At 36.3% G+C, this 22550-nt stretch overlaps 1 protein-coding gene and 1 long non-coding RNA gene across 2 annotated transcripts; one reads left to right on the top strand and one right to left on the bottom strand.

Annotated features, from left to right (window-relative positions):
- Positions 1 to 1023: 1023 nt before the first annotated feature.
- On the top strand, positions 1024 to 2137 carry LOC139111459 (uncharacterized). The gene is made up of 2 exons (XM_070671750.1): positions 1024 to 1322; positions 1426 to 2137. The coding sequence occupies exons 1-2, from the start codon at positions 1197 to 1199 to the stop codon at positions 2026 to 2028; spliced, it is 729 nt and encodes a 242-aa protein (XP_070527851.1). The 5' UTR covers positions 1024 to 1196; the 3' UTR covers positions 2029 to 2137.
- A 7333-nt stretch (positions 2138 to 9470) lies between these two features.
- On the bottom strand, positions 9471 to 19511 carry LOC139111419 (uncharacterized). Its single transcript, XR_011547196.1, has 2 exons — positions 19265 to 19511; positions 9471 to 9581 (listed from the first exon to the last, which is right to left on the bottom strand). It is a non-coding gene; the product is annotated as an uncharacterized lncRNA (long non-coding RNA).
- Positions 19512 to 22550: the final 3039 nt, after the last annotated feature.

The following is a 22550-nucleotide window of genomic DNA, read 5'->3' as shown; positions in this document are numbered from 1 at the left end:
CTTTCAGCCCAAGTGAAAAATTCTACCAAGGTAGTCACGGTGTTAGCCTGCAGCAGGAGTTGACGCTCTTCTTCTTCGAGGAAACTTCGATCCATTTTTATGTTTATCATACGTCTCGCGCACTCAAAAGTTGAAAGACAACAACAGTAGCAATAAGTACGACAAAGACAACGATATTAACGATAAATACGGCATTAACAATAAATACAACAAAACAACAACATTAGCGATAAATACAACAAAAAACAACGACATAAGCAAGACAACATTAGCAATAAATACAAAAAAAAAAACCTACATTAGCAATTAACGCGAATGTAGAATCGAAGTACATTGCTCGTTCACGCAGTTGTGCACACCGGGCACATATCACACGAGATTATAACAAACGTTGCAGCTTTGCAATTCGAGCACCACGTACCGTAGAGACTGTCATAAGATCCTACAACGTGTTTGCGAATCTTGAAGATGGGGTCATATAAATCGTATTGCATCGATATCAAACAAGAAGCGCACACGTTGTATCCTCGCTCGTCACCGTAATAAAAATATATAGCGCAAAATTTCGTACGCGGAGTAATCGCGCTTAAATTCTGCAAATTGATCGTTTTCCGCGTAGTATTTTCAACCATTTCATCATCGTCGGTGTTGCAAGCACTATCCTCCGACAAGGGATGAATCTCGATTTCTTCATCAACTTCGATTTCATCATCAACTTCTATTTCTTCATCAACTTCGATTTCTTCGTTGTTCATTTCATACATAGTCGTCGATCGCTCAATCACTAATGAGATTCACGCATTGTGACAAAAGAGGTATAACGAATGCATTATATCCTACCCCTACTACCAATTAATCATGTGATTTCATTTCTTACCCTCTCTCAAATTATATTGAGTCATTTGCTAATATTAAAAACCGTTAGTAAAAACCGTTAGCTTATCTCTTTCAGATAAAAAATTCGGTTACCCTCGTCTAAAATTATTTTAAAAAACTTTTACTTCTCGGAATTTAAAACGTTGACTTATTTCTTTCCGACAAAAGAAATGTACACCCATCGAATAGCAACTACCCTCTGTTTTGCAGAGTCTTTGCGTTTAGCCGCACAGCCTTTGATCTCTGCATAGTCTATTTTATAAATGAGGGTTGAAGCGAGTGCACATATGTTTACGAGGGCAAAGTGAGTGAGAACGAGAATGATAATTTTTATCTCTATAAACATGAAAACAATTTGGCTCAAGATGAATCCTTCAACCGTCGAGCAGTCAGTTCCTTGCAACCACTCATCAGTAATTGATCGTCATCGTTTGTCACCAAAAATTGTAAGTATATATTCTTATATATTCTTAAATATTTTTTAAAACCATTTTAATACATAAAAATTTATAATTTTATACTTTTTAAATTTTTTAATTTATTTTTCAGATGATTTCCAACATCGACGTAAGACAGCTGTCCACTTGGCCGATTGAGGTACGCGTGGTACGCGTACAATCACCTACAATGTTTTGGGTGAAATTAATCAACGATGAAGCAGCTCATAAGGAAATGCTGGAACGAATGGCCTTACGCATGAGATTTGCAGCATCTCAACTGATACTGTCACCGAATGAAATAATAATAGGAACTCTCGTTGCCATCCGCGAAGGTTCAAAATGGCAAAGAGGGATCATCGAGTACGTCGGTGCTACTTCGATTACTGTAAATCTTCGCGACTGGGCTCGCACAACTGAAAGAATGCCGCATGAATGTTTACGACTAGAGAGCCAATTCCATGAAATGAGGTGGCAAGCAATACCATGTGTTTTAAATGGAATCTTGCCTCTGCGAGCTCAGGTATGGACGGAGCAGGAGGTTGTGCACGCAAAAATCATCATGGAAAAAACGCAGGGATGGATCATTATCAATGATGTTCTCAGTGACAATGCTGCACTTGTTTCATATCTCAGAGGCGGGCAAACGGAAAACGTGCCTATGATAGATGTATCTACATTATTTATACAAATAGGTATTGCAAAAAAAATTTAAATGGGATAAAACGCCGACTGAATCAGTTGCATCGCAAACACAGTGAAAAAACAATATCGTTATGTGCGGTGTGTAAAAAGGGTGTTAAAAAGGACCTTAGGTTCGTTCATATGTATATCCGCTTCTAATCATGAGCGCATTTACGAACACACTTATGGAAGCGGGGTGGGAATAGAAACGCAGCACATATTTTTTTCTCACTGTTCACTTGTCAGTCGGAGAGTGTAGACTGCAGTTTTTTTGCTTTTTATTGTTTTGCTTTTTATTGTTTTGTTTTTTATTGTTTTGTGCTCTTGTTGTTTTTTTTTTTGTGCTCCTATTTTTTCCAAAGCTCCTGTTATTTTTTTTCCAATTTACCATCATGAGTTGTCGAGATTACTTAATCCGTGTATGTTCGAGAGCTGAGTGTAAAATGCATCACGAAATCCGGCGGTGCACAAAGGCATCGTGCTTAGCCGGTCGGTCATGCAAATTCGTCCACCTCACGCAAGATGAGGTGGACGATATTTAACCTTGTGCGACCAATGACGATGAGGATATACCACGAAGTAAAACGCATCGCATTTTTATTACGAGAAACGTACCCGAAGGAAGCACAACCGCATACATGTACAAAATTATTAATCGGAGAATGCATATGGGACTGCATCTCATGCAAAAATAACAAATTTCAAAGTAAGTTTTCTATTTTTAAAAATATTTTTATTTTTAAAAAACTATTTTTATAAATTTTTTTTTTTATAATTTTTAATTTTATAATTTTTATTTACAGAATATCAAATGCCTAGATGCAATTTTTGCATGGTGCCGCATATTACGGCAATACAAGGTCTTGTGTGTGAGCACACATATTGCACACTGTGCATCAATGAACTGCCGTTCTATTTATTCGGCCCTATACCGGCATATCGTTGCATAGTGTGCAAAGAGTTTAAACTAAGAAGAAATTTATGTAAGTACATATTTTTATTGTTTTTTATTTTTTACATCTTTTTAATAAAACATTTTTGTTTCAGATCACAATTAAAAAAAAAAAATGTCAATTAGTTGTAAGTTTTAGTTGTAAGTTTTAGTTGTAAGTTTTCATTGTACGTTTTTTTAGTTTTTAGTTTTTTTAATTTTATAAACATTTCTTTAGTTTTAACTTCTTTTTGTTTTTAATTATATATGTAATTTTGATATTTTATATGCAAAAATTTTTTAGTTTGTAAGTTTTAGTTATTTTTATATGTTTTTAATTTGATATGTTAAGAAAAAATAATTTTAGTTTTATGAAAAAATAAATTTTATATTTTTAAAATTATAAGTTTAGTTTTTTAATTATATGTACCTAAAAGAAAAAAATAATTTTATTTTTCAAAAATAAATTCGTATTTTTATTCTTATTTTATTTTATTTAATTTTGTTAATTTAAAAGATAAATGTACAGATATTCCATACATTCAAGCGTACGTAAGGTAACTCAATGTTGTCCGAGATCGATCGCAATTTTTTTTTTTTCCTAAAATATCTTCGCAAGTCTTAAGCGGAACGTGAGCTTGCGCACGTTCGTGAACGATGAGCGCGCCATACTTTGCGTTCAACGAGTGTGAGCGAGAGAAAACGCTGGGCGCGCGACACTTGTGCGTTTAACGGGTGCGAGCGAGAGGAGATTTTATCTCGAAGCATTTAAAAAAGTAATACAATTTGGAAAAGAGGAGGGATTAAATTAAAGATTGATGAACACGCTCGCGCGTGTTCAGTAACGAAATTTCCTCCGATCGAGTCGCATCGTTATCGAGGGGACGCTGTGCGCGATACCTTGCGATCCGCCGCTTGCCGCCGCCGCGCTTATCATTTTTTAAAAATAATATTGCATTTCAGTGTTTCGATGTTGTGCATTTCAGTGTTTCGATGTTGTTATTATTTTCTAAACAATTCGTTCCTAGAATCGCCGACACAGGGGCGATTTATAAATACCCACCCCCTCCCCGCATGACGTCATTACCCCTTGCCCTAGGTCTCACGGACCCAGAACCGTTAACATCCCCTCTCCCCGCGTGACATCATCACCCCTCGCCCTAGGTCACATGGATACTCTAACACGTAGTGATCCAGAACCGCTCCATGCGTTCAACGAGTGCGAGCGAGAGGAGATGATGGGCGGCGCGAACGAGTGCGAGCGAGAGGGAACGATTAACACCCCCCTCCCCGCGTGACGTCATTACCCCTCGCCTAAGGTCACACGTATACACTAACACGAGGTGATCCAGAACCGCTCAAGATACACCTACTAATAAAAAAAATGAAAAAACTGGTTCTCTCCTTAAATAGAAGTAAAAATTATATAATTTCTTAAACTTCTTTCAAACATGGTCGGTTTCACTGCATGTACAGTCACCGGCAATAATGGCTTGTCGCACTGCGGCGACGGCGGCTCCCGTACGTGAGGTGGGGTAGTGTGCGTGAGGCCTCACCGCGGATCGCGTACGTGAGGCGCGGAACGCTGAAAGAAGCGAGAGGACAGGGGAAAATTTGGTGGGGGGCGTTCTCATGCTCTCTCTCGCTCGCGACCCGTGAGTGTAAGAGAGAAAGCATGAGTGAACGCTAAAGAATTATTATAGGCGCACCTTCGCTCTCTTTCTTGCACGCGTTCGTGTTTATACGGGTAGACAAGGATAGAAGTATATCGCAAGAGTACGCTATTAATTCTAGCGTATACTTTAAGACATTTCGCGACTTTTAACAATCGAAATTAAATACTCATGTTACTTATATTTTAAATATATATTTTTACATTACGTATAATTTAATTTTGAGATAATTTTCGTTTTCTATCTTGAGAAAGACAATTTTTCTCAAGACAAAAACGAAAATTATCTCAAAATTAAATTAATAAAAATATATATTTAAAATATAAGTAACATGAGTATTTAATTTCGATTGTTAAAGTCGCGAAATGTCTTAAAGTATACGCTAGAATTAATAGCGTACTCTTGCGATATTACTTCTATCCTTGCTACCCGTATAAACGAACGCGTGCAGAGAGCGAATGTGCACCTATAATAATTCTTAGCGTTCACTCATGCTTCTCTCACTCACGGGTCGCGGCGAGAACGCAATTTTTCCGTCCTCTCGCTCCTTTCGGCGTTCCGCGCCTCACGTACGCAATCCGCGGTGAGGCCTCACGCACACTATCCCACCTCACGCACGGGAGCCGCTGTCGCCGCAGTGCGACAGGCCATTATTGCCGGTGACTGTACACGTAACGCAAAATACTAACGTGTCTCTTGAATGATAATATTCCTCAAAAATACTCTAACCCACAGAAAAAAACATTGAATGTGTATTTAAAATGATTAAAACTACAAAATGAATGAAATCCCTTCAAAATTACCTTTTGTTCACAATTGCACGCGACAGGTGGAAAGGTTCGAAAATAATAAATTTGCTTTCAGGCTTTATAGCAATGAACTGTTTTTTATGCTTCCAAAGGTTTTGAATAAACTTAGGCGAGTTTATTCAATAAATGAGGGTAGCTTAAATCTCTTTAAATCTAGTCTTTAAATCTCTGCGGAATTAAAAACCAAAGCTCGAAATCACGGCGGATTTAAGAATACAGCGAGTCTATGCGAGACTGCTATGCTTCTATTACGATGCACGTAGAAGCTAGTTCGCGATGATGCGATGCGCTTGTATTGAGTGCTAGCGTTAGACTGCCTGGATCGGCCGCGCGATTAGGCTAGGATGATTAGTGCTTTTGTCTTTTGACAAAGAAGAACCTTTGCACTTGGATCTTTTCGATGGGATATTCCCGTTACTAGGCGCGATACAGCACGTATAGAAATATAAATTGATAATCGCATAAGTTGTCCCGGATGCGCAATGACAATGATCCGGCAGGACAATGCGATACTGAACTGACTCAGAGCTCTAATCTTTTTTAGAAAAAACAATGACTTAATCCTGAACATTCCGCCCGCCTCGTTAATGTTAACGAAATTACAAGCAAATACATATAATAGATATTGTTTATTTTACATAATTTTGCCGCCCGCCTTGGGGTAATTTAATTATTGTGCAAACATTATTTAAGTTACGCTTATTTTAATTCGCACAGCTGAAAAATAAAAAAAACAAATAGCACCCGCCCGCCGTGGCGGTAATTAGTCACGCAAGGATTCAAGAAAAACAAAAACTTATTCACATGGTCTTGCTGAAAAGAAAATAAAGTTTACAGTCCGCCCGCCGTGGCGGTAATTAATAATTATCGGTAATAATTATTAATGACATAAGAAAACGTCTGTTAAAGTTCAATGGATGAAATAAGTTGGCTGCAAAGTTGTTGCCGAAATGCGGTGGCAAGCTTTCATTGATTCCTGTTGAAGAATTCTGACGACCGCAGCAAGCCGCATGCAGATCGTTGCTGGAGAGCTACGGTGAAGTTGTTCATCGGCTCCTGCCGATGACACGGATGGCCGGAGCAGGCCGCAGGCAGACCGACGCTGGAAAGCAACGGCGACGACATCCATCAGCTTCTACCGATGGCGACGAAGTTCGACGGTTCCTCCCGAAGAACTGAGCAGGGCCTTGACAGGCCGCAAGCCGGCCGACGTTGGAAGACGACGGCGAAGGTGATCATCGGCTTCTACCGATGACACGAGGGGCTATAGCAGGCCGCAGGCTGGCCGATGCTGGAAAGCGACGGCGAAGTCAATCATCGGCTCCTGCCGATGACATGAAGTTCGTTGTTGTAGAACGATGACAATGATGTTCCACGGCTCCAGCCGAGGAACAGAACTGACAGGGCCGCAGCGGGCGCGAAGATTCCGTCGCTGAAGAGCGACGGCGACGATGTTCAACGGCTCCAGCCGAGGAACGATACAGCCAGGGCCGCAGCGGGCGTGAAGAATCCGTCGCTGAAGAGCGACGGCGACGATGTTCAACGGCTCCAGCCGAGGAACGATGCAGTCAGGGCCGCAGCGGGCACGAAAATTCGTCGCTGGAGTTCGACGAAGACGATGTTCCACGGCTCTAGCCGAGGAACATAGTAGCACGGCCGCAGCAGGCCGGAAGGTCCGTCGCTGGAGTTCGATGGAAACGATGTTCCACGGCTCCAGCCGAGGAACATAGCAGCAGGGCCGCAGCAGGCCGAAAGGTCCGTCGCTGGAGTTTGACTGTGACGATGTTCCACGGCTCCAGCCGAGGAACATAACCAGATAGGTCCATACTTTATTTACAGAGAGGCTTTTGCAAAATCGGCCGTCAAGTCCTCTGGAGTTGTCTTTCCGCTTGTATTCCTGGAGGATCTGGACATCGCTTTTTCACTGCCGGCTGGGAGAATGGCTCCAGCTTCGATGTCAGAATGGTTGCTACATTCCTCGGCCCAGGAAATTATGACGGTCGAAGAAGCCGGTGAAGATCGCGGTGTAGATGCTTTAGACCTTTGTCTAAGGCAGGCGTCGTGCACGGAAGTGTGGTAGCGATCTCCACACTCTGAGCAAATTCTAGTTGAGGGGCATGCCGCAATGCCATGTTCTCCAAAACAATTAATACAGAGTCCAGACTTCTGGACCAGCTGCATCCTAGCTTGAGGCCCCATTTTGGCTAGAGCTCCGCATGCCAAGATATAATGGGCTCCTAAGCAAAGGGAGTATTTGCTCGGCTTTTTTTCGGAAATCTGCGCGAGATTTCCGGATCGCAAAGTTTGTGAGGCGCGCAGCTCTTGGACGCCCGCCGGAGTCCTTGTTGCGGTTGATTTTCCTGTAGTCTGCTGCAGTTCCTCGATTTTTCCTTGCAGGAAATTTAGTACGTCCTCTAGATTTGATGGCTTTTGGCAGGCAGCGCGTGCAGATCTCCAGCCTTAAAATAGGCTGGGATACATTTTCGAGATGACGGCATGAATGAAGAAATCATTCTTCTCAAAATCTCGATCAAGACTCTTTAAGAAATCCCGCGTTTCCTTGACCTCGCGTAGCAGTCCGCGTAACTGTGCTTCGGATCCGGATTGCACAATCGGAAGATTCATAAAGCTGGATACAGTGCTCTTGACTTGGGTCTACTGATTCCCAAAATAGTCGTTTAATTTCGTCCAGACGCTCTGGAGATTGTTGCCGATGGCTAGTTCATTGTCAAATATTTTAAGCGCTTCTCCTGAGAGGCTATCGTCCAGAAGCTCCATTTTCTGCGGTTCGGACAAGCTCTCGTCTTCTAAGATAGTGGCTCGGAACGCGGTCCGGAAAGCACTCCAGTCTCGAAGTCGCCCCGAAAATTTTACCGTCGCCTTTGGTCGCAGATGCGCGACGGGACTAGGAGGTGTTGCAACAGCCTCAACCTTTTTTTTGCGCAGCTTCAAGAGTAGTTCTGTGAGCCCAGAGCGTTGATGGATGTATTCCTCCTCAGCTTGATTGAAGGTATCCATTGTACAGTAGTTTTTTTTTTCTTTACATTACCATGTTATATACCATGTTATATCATATCGGGGTGAACCTAGGTCTACGTTTGTACTGTTTTACATGGATTTGTAATGTTAACGTTTTATTATCAGGGCGAATCTAGGTCTACGTTTGTACGGTTCCACATGGGTTTGTATTGTTTAAATATTTTTTTAGCTTCTTCAAGTTCTTGGCGTAATTATTTGATCTTATTAGTTTTATAAAGTATATTTGATATTAAAATACACATTTTATGTTCTATTTTTGGGGAATCGTTCTTGGAGGGGTTTACTGTTAGGGGGTTTTCTTTTTTTTTTATTATTTTCTAGTTTTTTTTCAAGTTTTTTAAAGAATATTTAATATTAAAGTACACATTTTATGTTTTACATAGGGGGATTATAATTTTGGTGTATTATTTTAAGAGAAGTCTTTTTTGGGGGTTTAAAATAATTTTTTGAGGGTGCTTTTCGCGCGTCTATACTTGGCGCTTTCTTATACCTTTTTTTTAAAAAGGTAATTTTGAAGGTAATAATGACGACGTATCTTTATCAAAATTTTCAACTATCAGTTTTTGCATCGTTATATCTTAACTTTTTAACTATATACAAAAAAGTGAAAACATTTTTATTATAAACTTGACCCTATTCTTTCTACTGAATCCACTTAGGGCTATTTCTACCAACGCGGATCAACTTTGATCTCCGTTTAACTTATCTTTTATATCTTTTTAATTGTAAGAGTTAGAACAAGATAAAAAATGAATTAAACAGAGATCAAAGTTAATCCGCGTTGGTAGAAATATCCTTTAAAGTTTGATCGGTCTAAACCGTTATTTGAAATTCAATAATCTTACAATTAGCTATCGCCCACATGGCGACTCGCGTTAAGATACGCGTAAGATTCGCGTTGATACTCTTGATGCAAGACGGTACAACATCTCTTGATTTGTTCGTTAAACACATATACTATTTTATTGAAATTACATTACTCCTGACTTTCAAAATTAAAACTCAGAAATTATAGTGAATATTCAGAAAATATCGTTCTTTTTTATTTTATCTTTTACAATATCTATACATAACTGTTTCTGTTGTTTTCTAATTGTAAACTGCAACTGTTTTATTACCATTTTTGTTGTAACTACAAAACAAAAAATACGTGTTAGTATATTTGACATCAATTCACTGTTATATTACAATATTATAAACACTATAATTTATATTAAGCAATTTAAAAATATTCTAAAGTCGTCTCTATTACCACCTATTATATCACATGTTTCGTTCTTAATGATGAATATATATATAGTAATGCTTGACAGGCTCAGCTTTACAACATTTAGAGTTTAAACGTGTGGTGGATTTGCACCCGGCTGATGAAACCCGCGGGACATCGCCGAACACACCGGCCGCCGCTCCGGCGGCTCCCGCGAACTCACCCGTCACGTGCCAAGTTCGTGGTGCGCGATTTGACTGCCCCGGGTCGTTCTGCGGACAATTTCAGATATCTTTCCGCGTCGGAATCGGATATCTCTACACGGCCTCAATTTCGGTTTGCATTGGCCAAATTCCAATCCGCGCTCTAATTTAGTCGGTAGCAATCCGCACTTCAGGGCGCACACCGAATGTGCCTAACCGATAGCGAATTAATCTGCGCACAAATTAGTTACACCTGCTCGCATGTACTTCTTTTCTTCTAATGTGAGGTGTTTTTCGGTATCTTCCGATTTCGGAAACTAGTGGCTCGCTCAGCATCCAACAACCACCGGAAACTCAGACCCGACCAAGACCGGGCTTCCTGGTCGGCCGCTCGCATAGCGCGCACCGAGCACACGTAGTCGGTGCGTGATCTCAATCATGCGGCTCAATGTCGGATCTTGGACTTCTCTCGACCTGGTCGGTCCATTGTGACTTTCTGGCCAGTCTGTGTTTCTACAATACTGTATTCGCGCTTATGTAACTGCCTGCGCTTCAATGTCTTTGTTTGCGTTCTGGCATTATTGCTTCAACATGCGCTTCAACACTGTGTGTGAGTGCAATCACACTAACTGTGTGTGTTTGCTTGCGTGATCCGCATGTGTGTTTGCGCTTTGTCAAACACGCCTTGTATAAATATTAACAATTTGCGGGGAAGTTCTTCTTTAAGTACAATTCAAGCATTCAGTTCATCGGACCGCAATGGTCCTAACAGTGTAAGTGTCCCAAACGCAATAAATAAGTACAAAGACTTGAAGTGTGTTTATTGCATTCGCTTAGGACAAGTAACAAATCCTCAAAAACGATTCAAAATCAGCGCCCTCTGTCTTCCAGGTAGCGCCTCTTGCTTTTTTTCTTCATGTTATTTTGTTAGCAGCCTTTTTTGCTCTAAAGTGCTTTGTAGTCGATTATACTAATTGCGAAATAATAATACAATGGATTATATTAATACATGGATAATACGTCCGCAATATCATACATAAATAGAACAGGTGGTGTTTATTCCTCCCACCTAAGTGAATTAGCTAACAAAATATGGAGTTGGTGCAAAGACAGGAAATTGTGGACTTTTGCATTTTACATTGCATTAAAGAAAAACGTTAAAACAGATTACGCATCACGAATTGTCAATACAGATAATGAATGAGAGTTAAATGATAATTCATTCAAGAAAATCAATAAAAAATTTGACTCCTTTATTGACTTATTTGCATTCAAGTTAAATAAAAAATGTAAAAGATTTTGCTCTAGATATACTAATCCTGATGCTACAACAGTAGATACGTCAACTATTTCTTGAAAGAATAAAAAATTTTATGCATTTTTTTTCTTTCTCACTATTTCAAATATCACTTTGAAAAATAATTTCAGACAAGGCAGATGATATTGTGATTGTCCCAAAATGGCCAACCTAACCTTAGTACTTCCTGTTTATGTCATTATTAACTACATCACTATTAATTTTCAATCTAAACAAGAATCTTTTGCTATCTCCTTGCAGAATGAAAAGTTATCCATTTGTACAAAAATTATCTTTGATGATAGGGAGATTATCCGCGAAGTATATATAATCAAATGATTTAATAAAGACATCGTAGAAATTATGATCCATTCTATCACTGAGACTACTATTAAACAATATCAAGATCCATTGAAACTATGGAGGAAATTTATAAAACCAATCAATTAAGTATATATAACACCAAAACTTCAAATATAATTAATGGAAAGATACATAAGTGGTGCAAATTAAGGTTTGTCAATGCCACATGTAAAGCTATTGCTCTTATTTCCTTATACAATATTCATAAAGATAGTCTTGTATCACGATTTTTAAAAGACATTTTCAAAGAAAGACTTACAAATCCCAGATACACCACCACGTGGGATACAAAACCAGTGCTTAATCTGCTAGACAATCTTCACCATCTCAAAAAGCTAAGACTCAAAGAAGCAATAGAAAAAGTTTTAACTCTTTTAGTTTTTGTTACAGCACATCGATTATAGACTTTGGCCCTAATTAATATTTACAATATACTGGTCTCAAATTTGGAAATAGCAATAAAAATATTAGAGTTAATTAAAACATTTATCTGGGTTCCTTCCAATTTGAACTAATACTGCCATTTAAAAAAAACCAGAGTTGTGTGTGGTTTTTATTATTTTAGAATGCCTAGAAATCACAAAAAACTTAAGAACAGAAAATAACAAAAGACTATTAATCTCTACAATAAAGCCGCATAACATTGCATTATCACAGACATAGGTCACTGGATTAAATCTTTATTTACTAAAGCTGGCATTAATACCAAACAATATAGCTCATACAGTGCACGTTACGCAGTAGTATCTGCAGCTTTTAAAAATGAAGTAAATATAGACACAATTAAACAAATAGTTTATGTAAATATATACGGAAATATGTGAATAGTGCTATTATTGTGTTTATGTTTAATTTTTTTAGTAAATATTTGTTTTACGTTAAAAATGCATAGAACATAATATGTGTATTTTAACGAGATCTACAACTTTTGTCTGATACATTTTTCAAAATTCTCAGTAGTTATAAAAATAAACATAAAAGTTTATTTTATAATTTTTTTATGGTTTTTGCTATAAAAATCAATTTCCACCATTTACGACTATGAGATTCGTAATCAGTACGTTAAAATACATAAGCACACGAAGTGGTAACAAAGTAGGGGGTCCAATTCTTTTGGAACTTTATCTTTCTTTTTTCCTAAAAGTCTTTAAAATAATGAAATAACTTCATTTTAACAAAATCTCTAAACAATATAAAGAAAGGAAGTGAAAGGTGCCACATAGAAAGTAGAGGGCGCTGATTCCGAATTATTTAAACTTTAATTGTTGTGAAGTTGAGCATGCTAAGCATTGCTACATATATTCATTATTTCGAACGAGACGTTACACATAATTCTGATCGAATTTCGCCCACCTTTAGCTGGTTCATTTAATTAGTTAGTTTTTTGTTTCATTTATTTTCGAGTTAATTTTATGGGATTAAATCTCTTTTTACACGATTAAAGCGCACACACAAATAATTTTGAGTTTAGTTAATTTAAAGTAGAAAATTCAAAAAAGTTTAATAAATTACATTCGCTTATAAAAGCATTTGTTTAGTGATAGAATATAGAAAATAATAGTTACCTACAATTGTAATTTTTTTTACCGTACCGTCATTTTGAAAGTTTGGTCTTTGATCTGAATTGAAGACCAAACTTGTACCGTGCCGATACAGTAAAAAAAAAATTAAAATTGTAGGTTAAAGGATATGTTATAAACGTCTTTTGTTTTCATCATTCACAAAGTATTTAAAGTTTTTTAATTGAATTATTCGAATACAAAGCATGTAATTTTTGCACGTAACTCTTGATATTTTTAATACAAATATTCAGTGAAAGCTACTTTAATTGTATTGTATGTAGTGTACGTATAAAATTAGTTCAATTACGGAGCTAATTATTTGCTACACGAATTGAAAAATTCTTTCCACGATCAAAATATAATAAAATTGAGAAACTATACTTCCTACACAGACAAACTACAAATTATTTTTGTAAATAAATTATTGTTTTAAAGGTATACATTTTTTAAACATTTTTAATTAAAAATATTTTTTTTTGTTTTTATTATTGTACGTACTTTTCCAGTTAACAATTTGACAATGAACTGTTACCAAATTAGCACCAAACAGAGTCAAACTTTGATGGCAAATTCTGTGTCTTCTATAGACATGTGTTTTGCTTACAAAGCTTGCCTACAAGACACGATAGCACGATAACGCCAAACAGTGAGCAATATTTGAAGATAAAAGTCAAACTTTGATGGCAAATTCTGTATCTTTAATAGGCATGTGTTTTGCTAACAAAGCTTGCTTACAAGACACGATAGCACGATGATGCCAAACAGTGAGCAATAATTTAAGATAAAAACCTGACAGCAAATTAACACTAAATACAGAACAAATCTTGTATATAAAACTTGACGCCAAACTAATATCAAAAATCGAGCAAAGCTTAGTGGCAAACTTTAATGTGATATTGACGTCTAAACTTGATGGAATAATTGGATTGCAAATTTACAGCAAAAACGGAACAATTGTCATGACGTAGTTATTTATAAATATTATTATTGTTATTGTTCTTTTCAAATTAAAAAATAACTCTATTTTACTACAGAGATCTAAAGAACATTCTATTGTCTAAAACATATTTAGAATTTAGTAGTCCAAAAATTGATAAGGCCATAACAGAAAGCTATATATATCATCTATGGATAAATTTTACTTACGAGTTGATACGTCGTGTGGAGGCGACACTGCAAACTACAGAGACAAAGTTTGTGGTATTTTTATTGTCCATTTGCCGTCTAATTATTTTATCAAGACTTGCTTTGTATTTGGCTAATATGCTACTAAACGTTGCTACCAAACTTTGCGCGGCTTTTGACATCAATTTGTTGTCACTTTTGTCGTTAAATCTTGCTCGCTATTCGGCATCATTTTGCCATCGGGCTTTTATCGTTAAATTTTGCTTGCTGTTTAGGGCCAATTTGCTAGCAAATTTTTATGAAACTTTGCTGAATATTTGGTGTTAATTTGACGCCAAAAATGTACGCATGTTTTGCTGCATGTTTAATGACAGTTTGTCAACAAGGTTTAATAAAATAAACTTTGTTCTATATTTGTACTCTTTTTGTCGTCAAAACTTGTAGCAAGTATGTGGCGTTATTTACTCGAACAAATTCCGCTATCGGACTTAATCATAGTATAGTACTAGCGTTGAAAGTAAGAAATCCCGAGTATGAAACCAACTAATCTGGTTCTGATTTTTTTTTCGCTTTTAGTATGTAATTTAATCATATAAAAAAACATTAATTTTGTGAAAAATTTTTAAAACTATATAAAATAAAATAATACGTGGTAATACAGACAGCTTTAGAATTTTCTTAATGTATTGTAGAAATTATCACAACACTAAAACCTTTTATAAATATATACATATTTTAGTTTTAATAATTTAACAAATTAAATAAAAATTTAAGAAATAATATACAATTGTTTAAGAATTAACATTTAAAGTGAGCGGTCGATCTTTAATGCTTCATGAGGCAATATCGATCGGATCTATTAATCAGCTTATAGATAGTTCCACTTAGAGCCACTAACGATTGATCGCTTAACAATAAATCGTGCTTATTTTTATATAGCAATAAGAGTTGACTATTAGAAAAAAAATCTTCTAAATTTTTCATAGTTAATATGCTTGTTATATATTATTAAACAATCAAAGGAGTAGTTGTCTTATGACAAAAAACAAAAATAAAAAAGTTATAAGTAAAAAAAAAACTGTAAAATATAAGGGAGACTGAGCCTTGTTGGCACCATTTTTATAATTTCGTCATGAAATTGAAGCATCTAATTATCGTGATTAAACTGTGCTAATATGATAAAGGAAACTTTTTTCTTCATTTTTATGCCAGAAGAAATCACGTATACAGTGTAACTTGTATTGTAATAAACAACATACGAATGTAGTACATTACTTCCAATTTACCCTGATAGTAGGGTAAGTTGACACATATCATAGGGTAAGTTGATTGTATGATATGTGCCGAGTTAAATTAATGAAAAAATAATTTTAAAAACATTATAAATACATGCTTTATTTTAATAAAAATTAAAAATTTTTAAGTTATTTTATAATAATTAATTTTTGACCGAAAACGAAGATCGTTATTACGTACACGGAGATTTTTACAATACACAAAAAAAACAAACGAATTTACAATGAGGCTTAGGTTGAATTAACAAACACAAAACTATGTACAGTATTTACACGCTAGATAGCTTGTGAAGCATTGAGCACGAACAAAATGCAAAAATGTTTTGATGTAACTAACGTTGCGCGATCACAATGGTTTTCTTGCTTAATTAAAAGATTAAATAAAAAGGAGTTGCTTGCTCGTTTTGTTACTTTGTTGTCAATCCAAAAAAGGAAATAAATCTAACTCGGCTGTTGTCAGTTTGTTATTGTTTCCGTCGAAAAACTGTGGGTTTGGAAATTTCCTAAAAAGAATGTTTCAAAAATGTGTCGGTGATAGGCTTTTGAAAAAACCGGCACGTTTTGCGGAATGGAGGTGTGCCAGAACAGGACAAGTGTCATTGTTGTCGCCTTGTGTCTGTTACGAGTAAAAGTAAACAACTGCACACGTAATGTTCGTGTGAACAATCACGAGCACAAGACAACAACACGGTCGTCGTTATTCGATTTTAATCATACGTTAATTTTGCGAGCATGCATCTCGCAAACAATTACATAATAAAAAATAATCATAAATTATAAAAATATACATATTTCATACGTTTCTAAAAGTCCCCGCACAAAACTTATAGAAATGTAGATACAGCTAAATTAGCTCAAATTCATATATGTTCTAGTTCATGTCATCTTAATCAAAAGTCTTCACAGGCACTACGCTCAATGGTGGCCAGATTTTAAGTTATAAAGGGTCTAAAGTTGGAAAAAATCGATACTTCCAACCTCTGACTTTTCATAATTCGAAAACTGGTCATTTTCAGAACTAGCGCCTGTGAAGTCTTTTGATTAGAGTGACATAAACTAGAACATATATCAATTTGAGCGAATTTAGTTGTACTTTCATTTCCATAAATTTTGTGCGAGGTCCTTTTAGATACGCTGAACTCGGCTAAACAAAATTACCACTCATTGACCCGTGTTTCATTTCATATAGTAACACACCAAGATTGACGAACTTCACGCCTAATTTATTAACCCAATAAGTCCCATAAAAATTGAGTCAACATGCCCCATCTTTACATACACTAATTTTTAATTAATTTATTATGAAAAAGATAGTGCTATTACTCAAATTATCAATCCTAATAATTACAAAAGTTTTTATTTTACTTAGTGATATGATACTTAGATTTATTATTTCAACCTAAAGTAGATTAATAGAAAATTTTGAAACGTTCAAAAATTTACTTGACTGCTCGTGAATTACATTTTTCCATATTTTTTAAGAAATATAATATAATACTTAATCAATTTAAATAAAACTTTGGGAAAAGTACCAATGTTATAAAAAAATTAGTTTGAAATAACGTTTATGTGAGTTTTTTTGTATAAATATATAAACAGGACACAATACAAACTAATATACCTGGTACCAACAAACTCTGGTCTCCTCTAATTAATTTCTTAAATACCTGTAATTACTGCAAATATTATAATTACACCACATATGTGTATATTTGAACAAGATTTTAGTGTTGTAACCATTTTTATGGAAAATTTAAAAAATTTAGTCCCATGCTAACCCCAGTCACGCTCGGAGATGATCTTTACAGGTTAAGTAGAAGATTAACAAAAACATTTAACTATAGAGTTGGTTCTTTGAAATGGTTCCCATTTTTCAAAATATGAGCCCCTGACTTTCGAACTTTATAGTGTTTAAGCCCCACAAAATTGTAACTTTTTATTAAATAGCAGCTAGTACAAAATTAAGTTCAAAATGTTCCAAAACTGAATACCCTAACACTTTTTGGTATTTTGTCATTTAACCACATTCCGATACCTATTATACAGGGTGTATCAGCCCATGTGTCGAATTTGTTAGGAATAAATAGAACTCGGGTAGACAAATAAGAAAGTCCCACATCATTTTTTTAAATTCTCAACCGTTATTGAGAAAAAAATTAATTTGTCTAGCGCAAGAGCGACAAGGAAGCTACGCGTGAGTGAGCGCGACAGGCAACGGCACCACTCGCCTGTCGCGCTCACTCACGCGTAGCTTCCTTGTCGCTCTTGCGCTAGACAAATTAATTTTTTTCTCAATAACGGTTGAGAATTTAAAAAAATGATGTGGGACTTTCTTATTTGTCTACCCGAGTTCTATTTATTCCTAACGAATTCGACACATGGGCTGATACACCCTGTATATGCGGTAAAGTATATATTTTCGAAAGGAATACTTGAATTTTATACAAAATAGTCCATTATTCTGTTCAAAATGCTCCAAAAATATTTCAGCGTAACCCGAGACTTCAAACTGTTCAAAAATAATGATCTAAAAGATGAGTCATAAGAAGTAGAACACCTGAATATTTTTGTTGGATTCAGAAATATGAAATATGGCTACATCGAAGTTAAAATAGTTTTGAAGGGTGCAGATTGTTATTATATTTTTTTATGATATATTTGTTTGTAAGGTCAACCTTGAAAATATTAAAAAATATGTTACAACAAAATATTATGATAGCAATATGCATCCTTCAAAACCATTCTAATTTCGATGTAACTATATTTCATATCTGTACATCCAGCAAAGATATTTAGTTGTTTTCCTTCTCGTGACTCATACTGTACAATAATTCAAAGACCATGTGCGTAGCAAATGTCGCAAATTGGCATCTAAATGTCTGTAAAATGAGTTGTAATAATCCTAGATTATTTTTAGATCTTTTAAAATTAATAAAATTCTATGTAACATGTATAAAGACCACAGATAACTTTACGTAGAATTTAATTAATAAACATCTTAACGTGATTAGAACACAAAATATACAAGTGTCATTTTGATCATATTTTGAATATTTTAAACGTAATTTTGGATATGTTTAATAGAAAAATGAGATTTTGTCGAAGAGTCATAGTACACGTGTAAAGCTATCTTTTGGCGCAATCAAATCGTGTTAGATTTTTGTTTCTGTTTGTTTTATGAAAAAATACAAAAATAAAAAATTATTTAAGACATTTTTATTTACAACAATATGGACCTTGATATCTTTTATACTTTAGCCGCTCGAAGGCTCAAAACTCAAGGACTTATTTTTCGAAAATTGGGACCATCATAAAAAACCAAATCGACTGTTTGTTGGAATTTGCCTACGAATCCTTTATTTAATCTATAAAGATTAAACGCAGGCGCGACCAGGTCATTTCGAGAGTGGTGTAGTTGGACATTATTAAAATAGACATTATTTATTTCAATACCGTTCAAATGGATATCGAAAATTATGATTCTTTTTTCGGCAATTGAGTTGGGTTAAGTTAAGTCAGTTTTTTTTTTAATGGAGCCTTCTGCAAGAGGACGGAACTCACTGTATGGGTGCACATATAATTTGCAAATAATTTCGGTATTCAAATGAACGAAGTCAATTTAAAACGTGCGCATTGCAATGTATTTATTTAAACGTTGTCTAATTTACACATACATACTGTCATTTCTACCCGTATTTATAATATGGTGCTCTTTACCAAAATATATTGAATAAACTATTAATGTTGTTAAACTCAAACTTACATTACTTTCCACCGCATTGTCCAAGTTTTCTGCTGATAGGCTTACAACCGGGCTCCGGTTCTGCATTTGCATCAGCAATTACTATCTTCATTAAAGATGATATCAGTAAGACAGTAATCATTAAATAAATAGAAAAATAGGTTCCAGTACGAATTTTTTCCATGTTTTTAAGTTATTTTAAATACTGAAACAAAAATCAAATTTAGAACATAACAGAGTATTTGTAATTCTATTAATTTATGTTATTGTGTATAAAAAAAATTGATTATATAGATACAGTCATAAAAAATTTTAACGTAAAATGAATGTGTAAAGATATCACGGTTGTTTATCATACACACACAAGTAATAAAAATTACATTTTGCACATTAAACAAGTTTTTATAAAGTATTAAAAGTTTTTAATTTTTCATGTTTTATCTTTTTATTGTATTAAAAATAAAAATTTTATTGCATTTTTAATATAGAAAATACATTACATGCTAAAATCATCCTACAAAGTATAAAAAAAACGTTTTTATACTCTTATAGATATTAAGGACTGATAATGATAAATACATATAATAAATGCGATCACGACTTTACACAATAAAAATTATATTGTGTACTCTAAAGATAATAATTTTATATTGTAAATTTTATTATAGTTTTTTTAGAAAACATAATACTTTTATGAAGTTAGTAGGAAATAAATACAGGTTTTAATCTATAGGACAATCAGGAAAGTGCGGGAACGAGAGAGAACCTGTGACATGAGAACGCTAGGAAGGGGAATAGCCGACCGTGTGCCGCGCGAGGCGAGGAAGTTTTGAATTGTGGACCAAGCACCGTAAAAAGAGAAAGTTTTGTAAGTCCCGAAAAAAATAACAATAAAAAAACCGGTTTTTTTTTACTAGTTTTTTGGACCTCAAATATAAAATTTTTTTATGTCAAATAATACTATATTGTTACGCCGGGAACGGGTCGGCGAACGTCTCCGCGTTCGCGTCTCTCACACTCACACACTCACACTCACGGCGCCTGAACTCCGCGAAAGAAAGGAAGACGTTTTATGAAAATAAACAGGAACGGTTTAATAATAATCATGCAAGCGTTACAACATCTGCACTCCTTCGAGACACGGGCAGAACTGTCATTTTAACCATCAATAATAATCCTCGTTCCCCTGGCAACGGGGAACCGAAACCTCGGAGCGAGCCGGCAGCTTCATGCTGCTCCGTATACCGGGCGTAACAATATGATAGGATTTTAATCCCCAGAACAATTTTAAAACTAGCATAAGCACGGTTTTGACGATATAAAGAAATGAAAGCCACGAATTATAAGAAACCATCACTTTCACTTCTTCATATTTTTGCAACCGTGTCTAGTAGTAGTAGTAGTAGTAAAGTATTAGTAGGTGTGACTGCGAGAGTCCCTTTCGGTTACTTAGATTCTTTAGATCTTCTGTGACTCTGCACTGTTTCACCGAGGGTGTATTTTTGTCTTCAGCCCAGCATGGTCAGCCAGGCTTATCAGACTGCTCACCCTCGCTTCTTTGAGCTGTCTCGGGTCTGTTAACATTTTTCCCCAGGATAGGTATCTTTTTAGCGCTAGTACTGGACAACGACACAGAATGTGTAAGCTGTTCTCGTTTTCTTCCTCGCATAGTCTGCATTTGCTATGCTCCACTATGCCTAGGTTATGCAGATGTACCCTGAGGGTTCCGTGTCCGGTTAATAGGCCGATCCCTGCTCTCAGTTTCTGTCTGCTTATTGCCAAGAGTTCTTTCGTTTTCTCTGGTTTGGGTTATTTCATCAGAAGCTTTGCTTGCTGGCATCCTGGTTCATTTTTCCATGCCTTCCAGTGCCTTTTCTCAAGCAGCCCCTTGATAATTTTTTTCCATGACAAAAGGGACGTACACTTCCCGCCCTGTAGGTTCCATTAAAGTTCACTGCTTGGCAAGTTCATCAGCCACCTCATTGCCATGTATGCCCTGGTGTCCAGGAATCTATACCAAATGACTTTGTTAGTCTCCCCCACCTTATTTATTGCCCTCATACAGCTCCAGACCGTCATTGATTCCGTGCTTTGCTTCACTAGGGCATTGATTGATGCTTTGCTATCAAAGCAGATGTATATTCTTTTGTTGCTCGTTTAGTTAGCAATCTGTATTCGCGCACACTCGGCGATTACTGTTACCTCGGTTTGAAAAACCGTGGTGTACTCTCTAAGAGGCAGGCTAGATCTATGTTTCCTCGTGGGTCCAAAAATTCCTGCCCCATGACGGTTATTCTTTTCCGAGCCGTCTGTAAACCATACATCAGGTCCCAGTCCGTTCAGGAAGTCTGCTTTCTTCCATTGGTTTCTGGAAGGTATGAGTACCTCTGCGATTCTCCCTTTCTGGTATTTCCTAGGGATTCTATCTTGTTTATACGTGAAAGGAGAACTGTTCAGGAAACCAAGCGCCGTGTGGCCAATCCCAGTGTCCCTCCACTCCCCCTGACAGTGTCGTCTATATGCCGTTTGTCTGGTGTTGTGAATGATTAGCTGGTCTAAAAGGTAAATACACAGCGCCACTTGTAGTGCCGCCGTGGATGTCATTTTTTGAGTCTTTATTGCAGCTCTTAGGTAGCTTCCCTGTAAGCTCTTCAGTAGGTTCTTCGTCTTCACCCTTTTCACTCTGGGCCACCATATCACTGCGCATATGTAAGCCTGGGTAATAGCACGGCTTTGTACAGCCATAGTGCCACCCTCGGTTTCAGGTCCTAGGATTTTTCTAATGCCCTTTTACAGGCTCAGAAAGCTGTGAAGAACTTCTTTCTTTTATCCTCCAGATAGAGTTTCTAGTTCAGCTTCGTATCTAGTAAAACCCCTTGGTATTTCACTGCGGTTACGAAGTTCAATTTCTTCCCCCCTTCCAGTTTTAGAGGCCTGATGGGTTTCGGTTTGTATTTTCTGGTGAATATTATGGCTAAGGTCTTTTTGAAATTAACCGTCAGTCCATTAACCTGGCACCAGTTTTGTGTGATCTTGAGTGCTCTGTCTATGAGCTCCCCATGGATCGGTAGAAATTTCCCTCTTTCTATTATGGCTATGTTGTCTAAATAGCCATAGGTGAAGACTCTCGCTGTTTCTAGTTTGTTTAGCAGTTTATTTACTATAATTCTTCACAGCAGTGGAGAGAGCACTCTTTCCTGTGGGCATCTTTTGTGGGTGTTCTTTGGACTGAGACTCCCCCATGCTCGACGTTTAGTTTCCTGTTCGCAAGCATACTTTGGGTCCAGTCAATCAGTGCCTCTAATAT

The sequence above is a fragment of the Cardiocondyla obscurior genome, linkage group LG24 (assembly GCF_019399895.1).
Source record: "Cardiocondyla obscurior isolate alpha-2009 linkage group LG24, Cobs3.1, whole genome shotgun sequence".
Taxonomy (NCBI): Eukaryota; Metazoa; Arthropoda; class Insecta; order Hymenoptera; family Formicidae; genus Cardiocondyla; species Cardiocondyla obscurior.
Note: the sequence above shows the minus strand (reverse complement) of the source record. Positions and strands in the feature narration are given on the sequence as shown.

What these genes read in the sequence shown, in the direction of transcription:
- LOC139111459 (XM_070671750.1), top strand. Translation starts at nt 1,197, where the DNA reads ATGATAATTTTTATCTCTATAAACATGAAAACAATTTGGCTCAAGATG. An exon ending in ATCGTTTGTCACCAAAAATT is followed by an intron (nt 1,323 to 1,425) that starts GTAAGTATATAT and finishes TTTATTTTTCAG; the next exon opens with ATGATTTCCAACATCGACGT.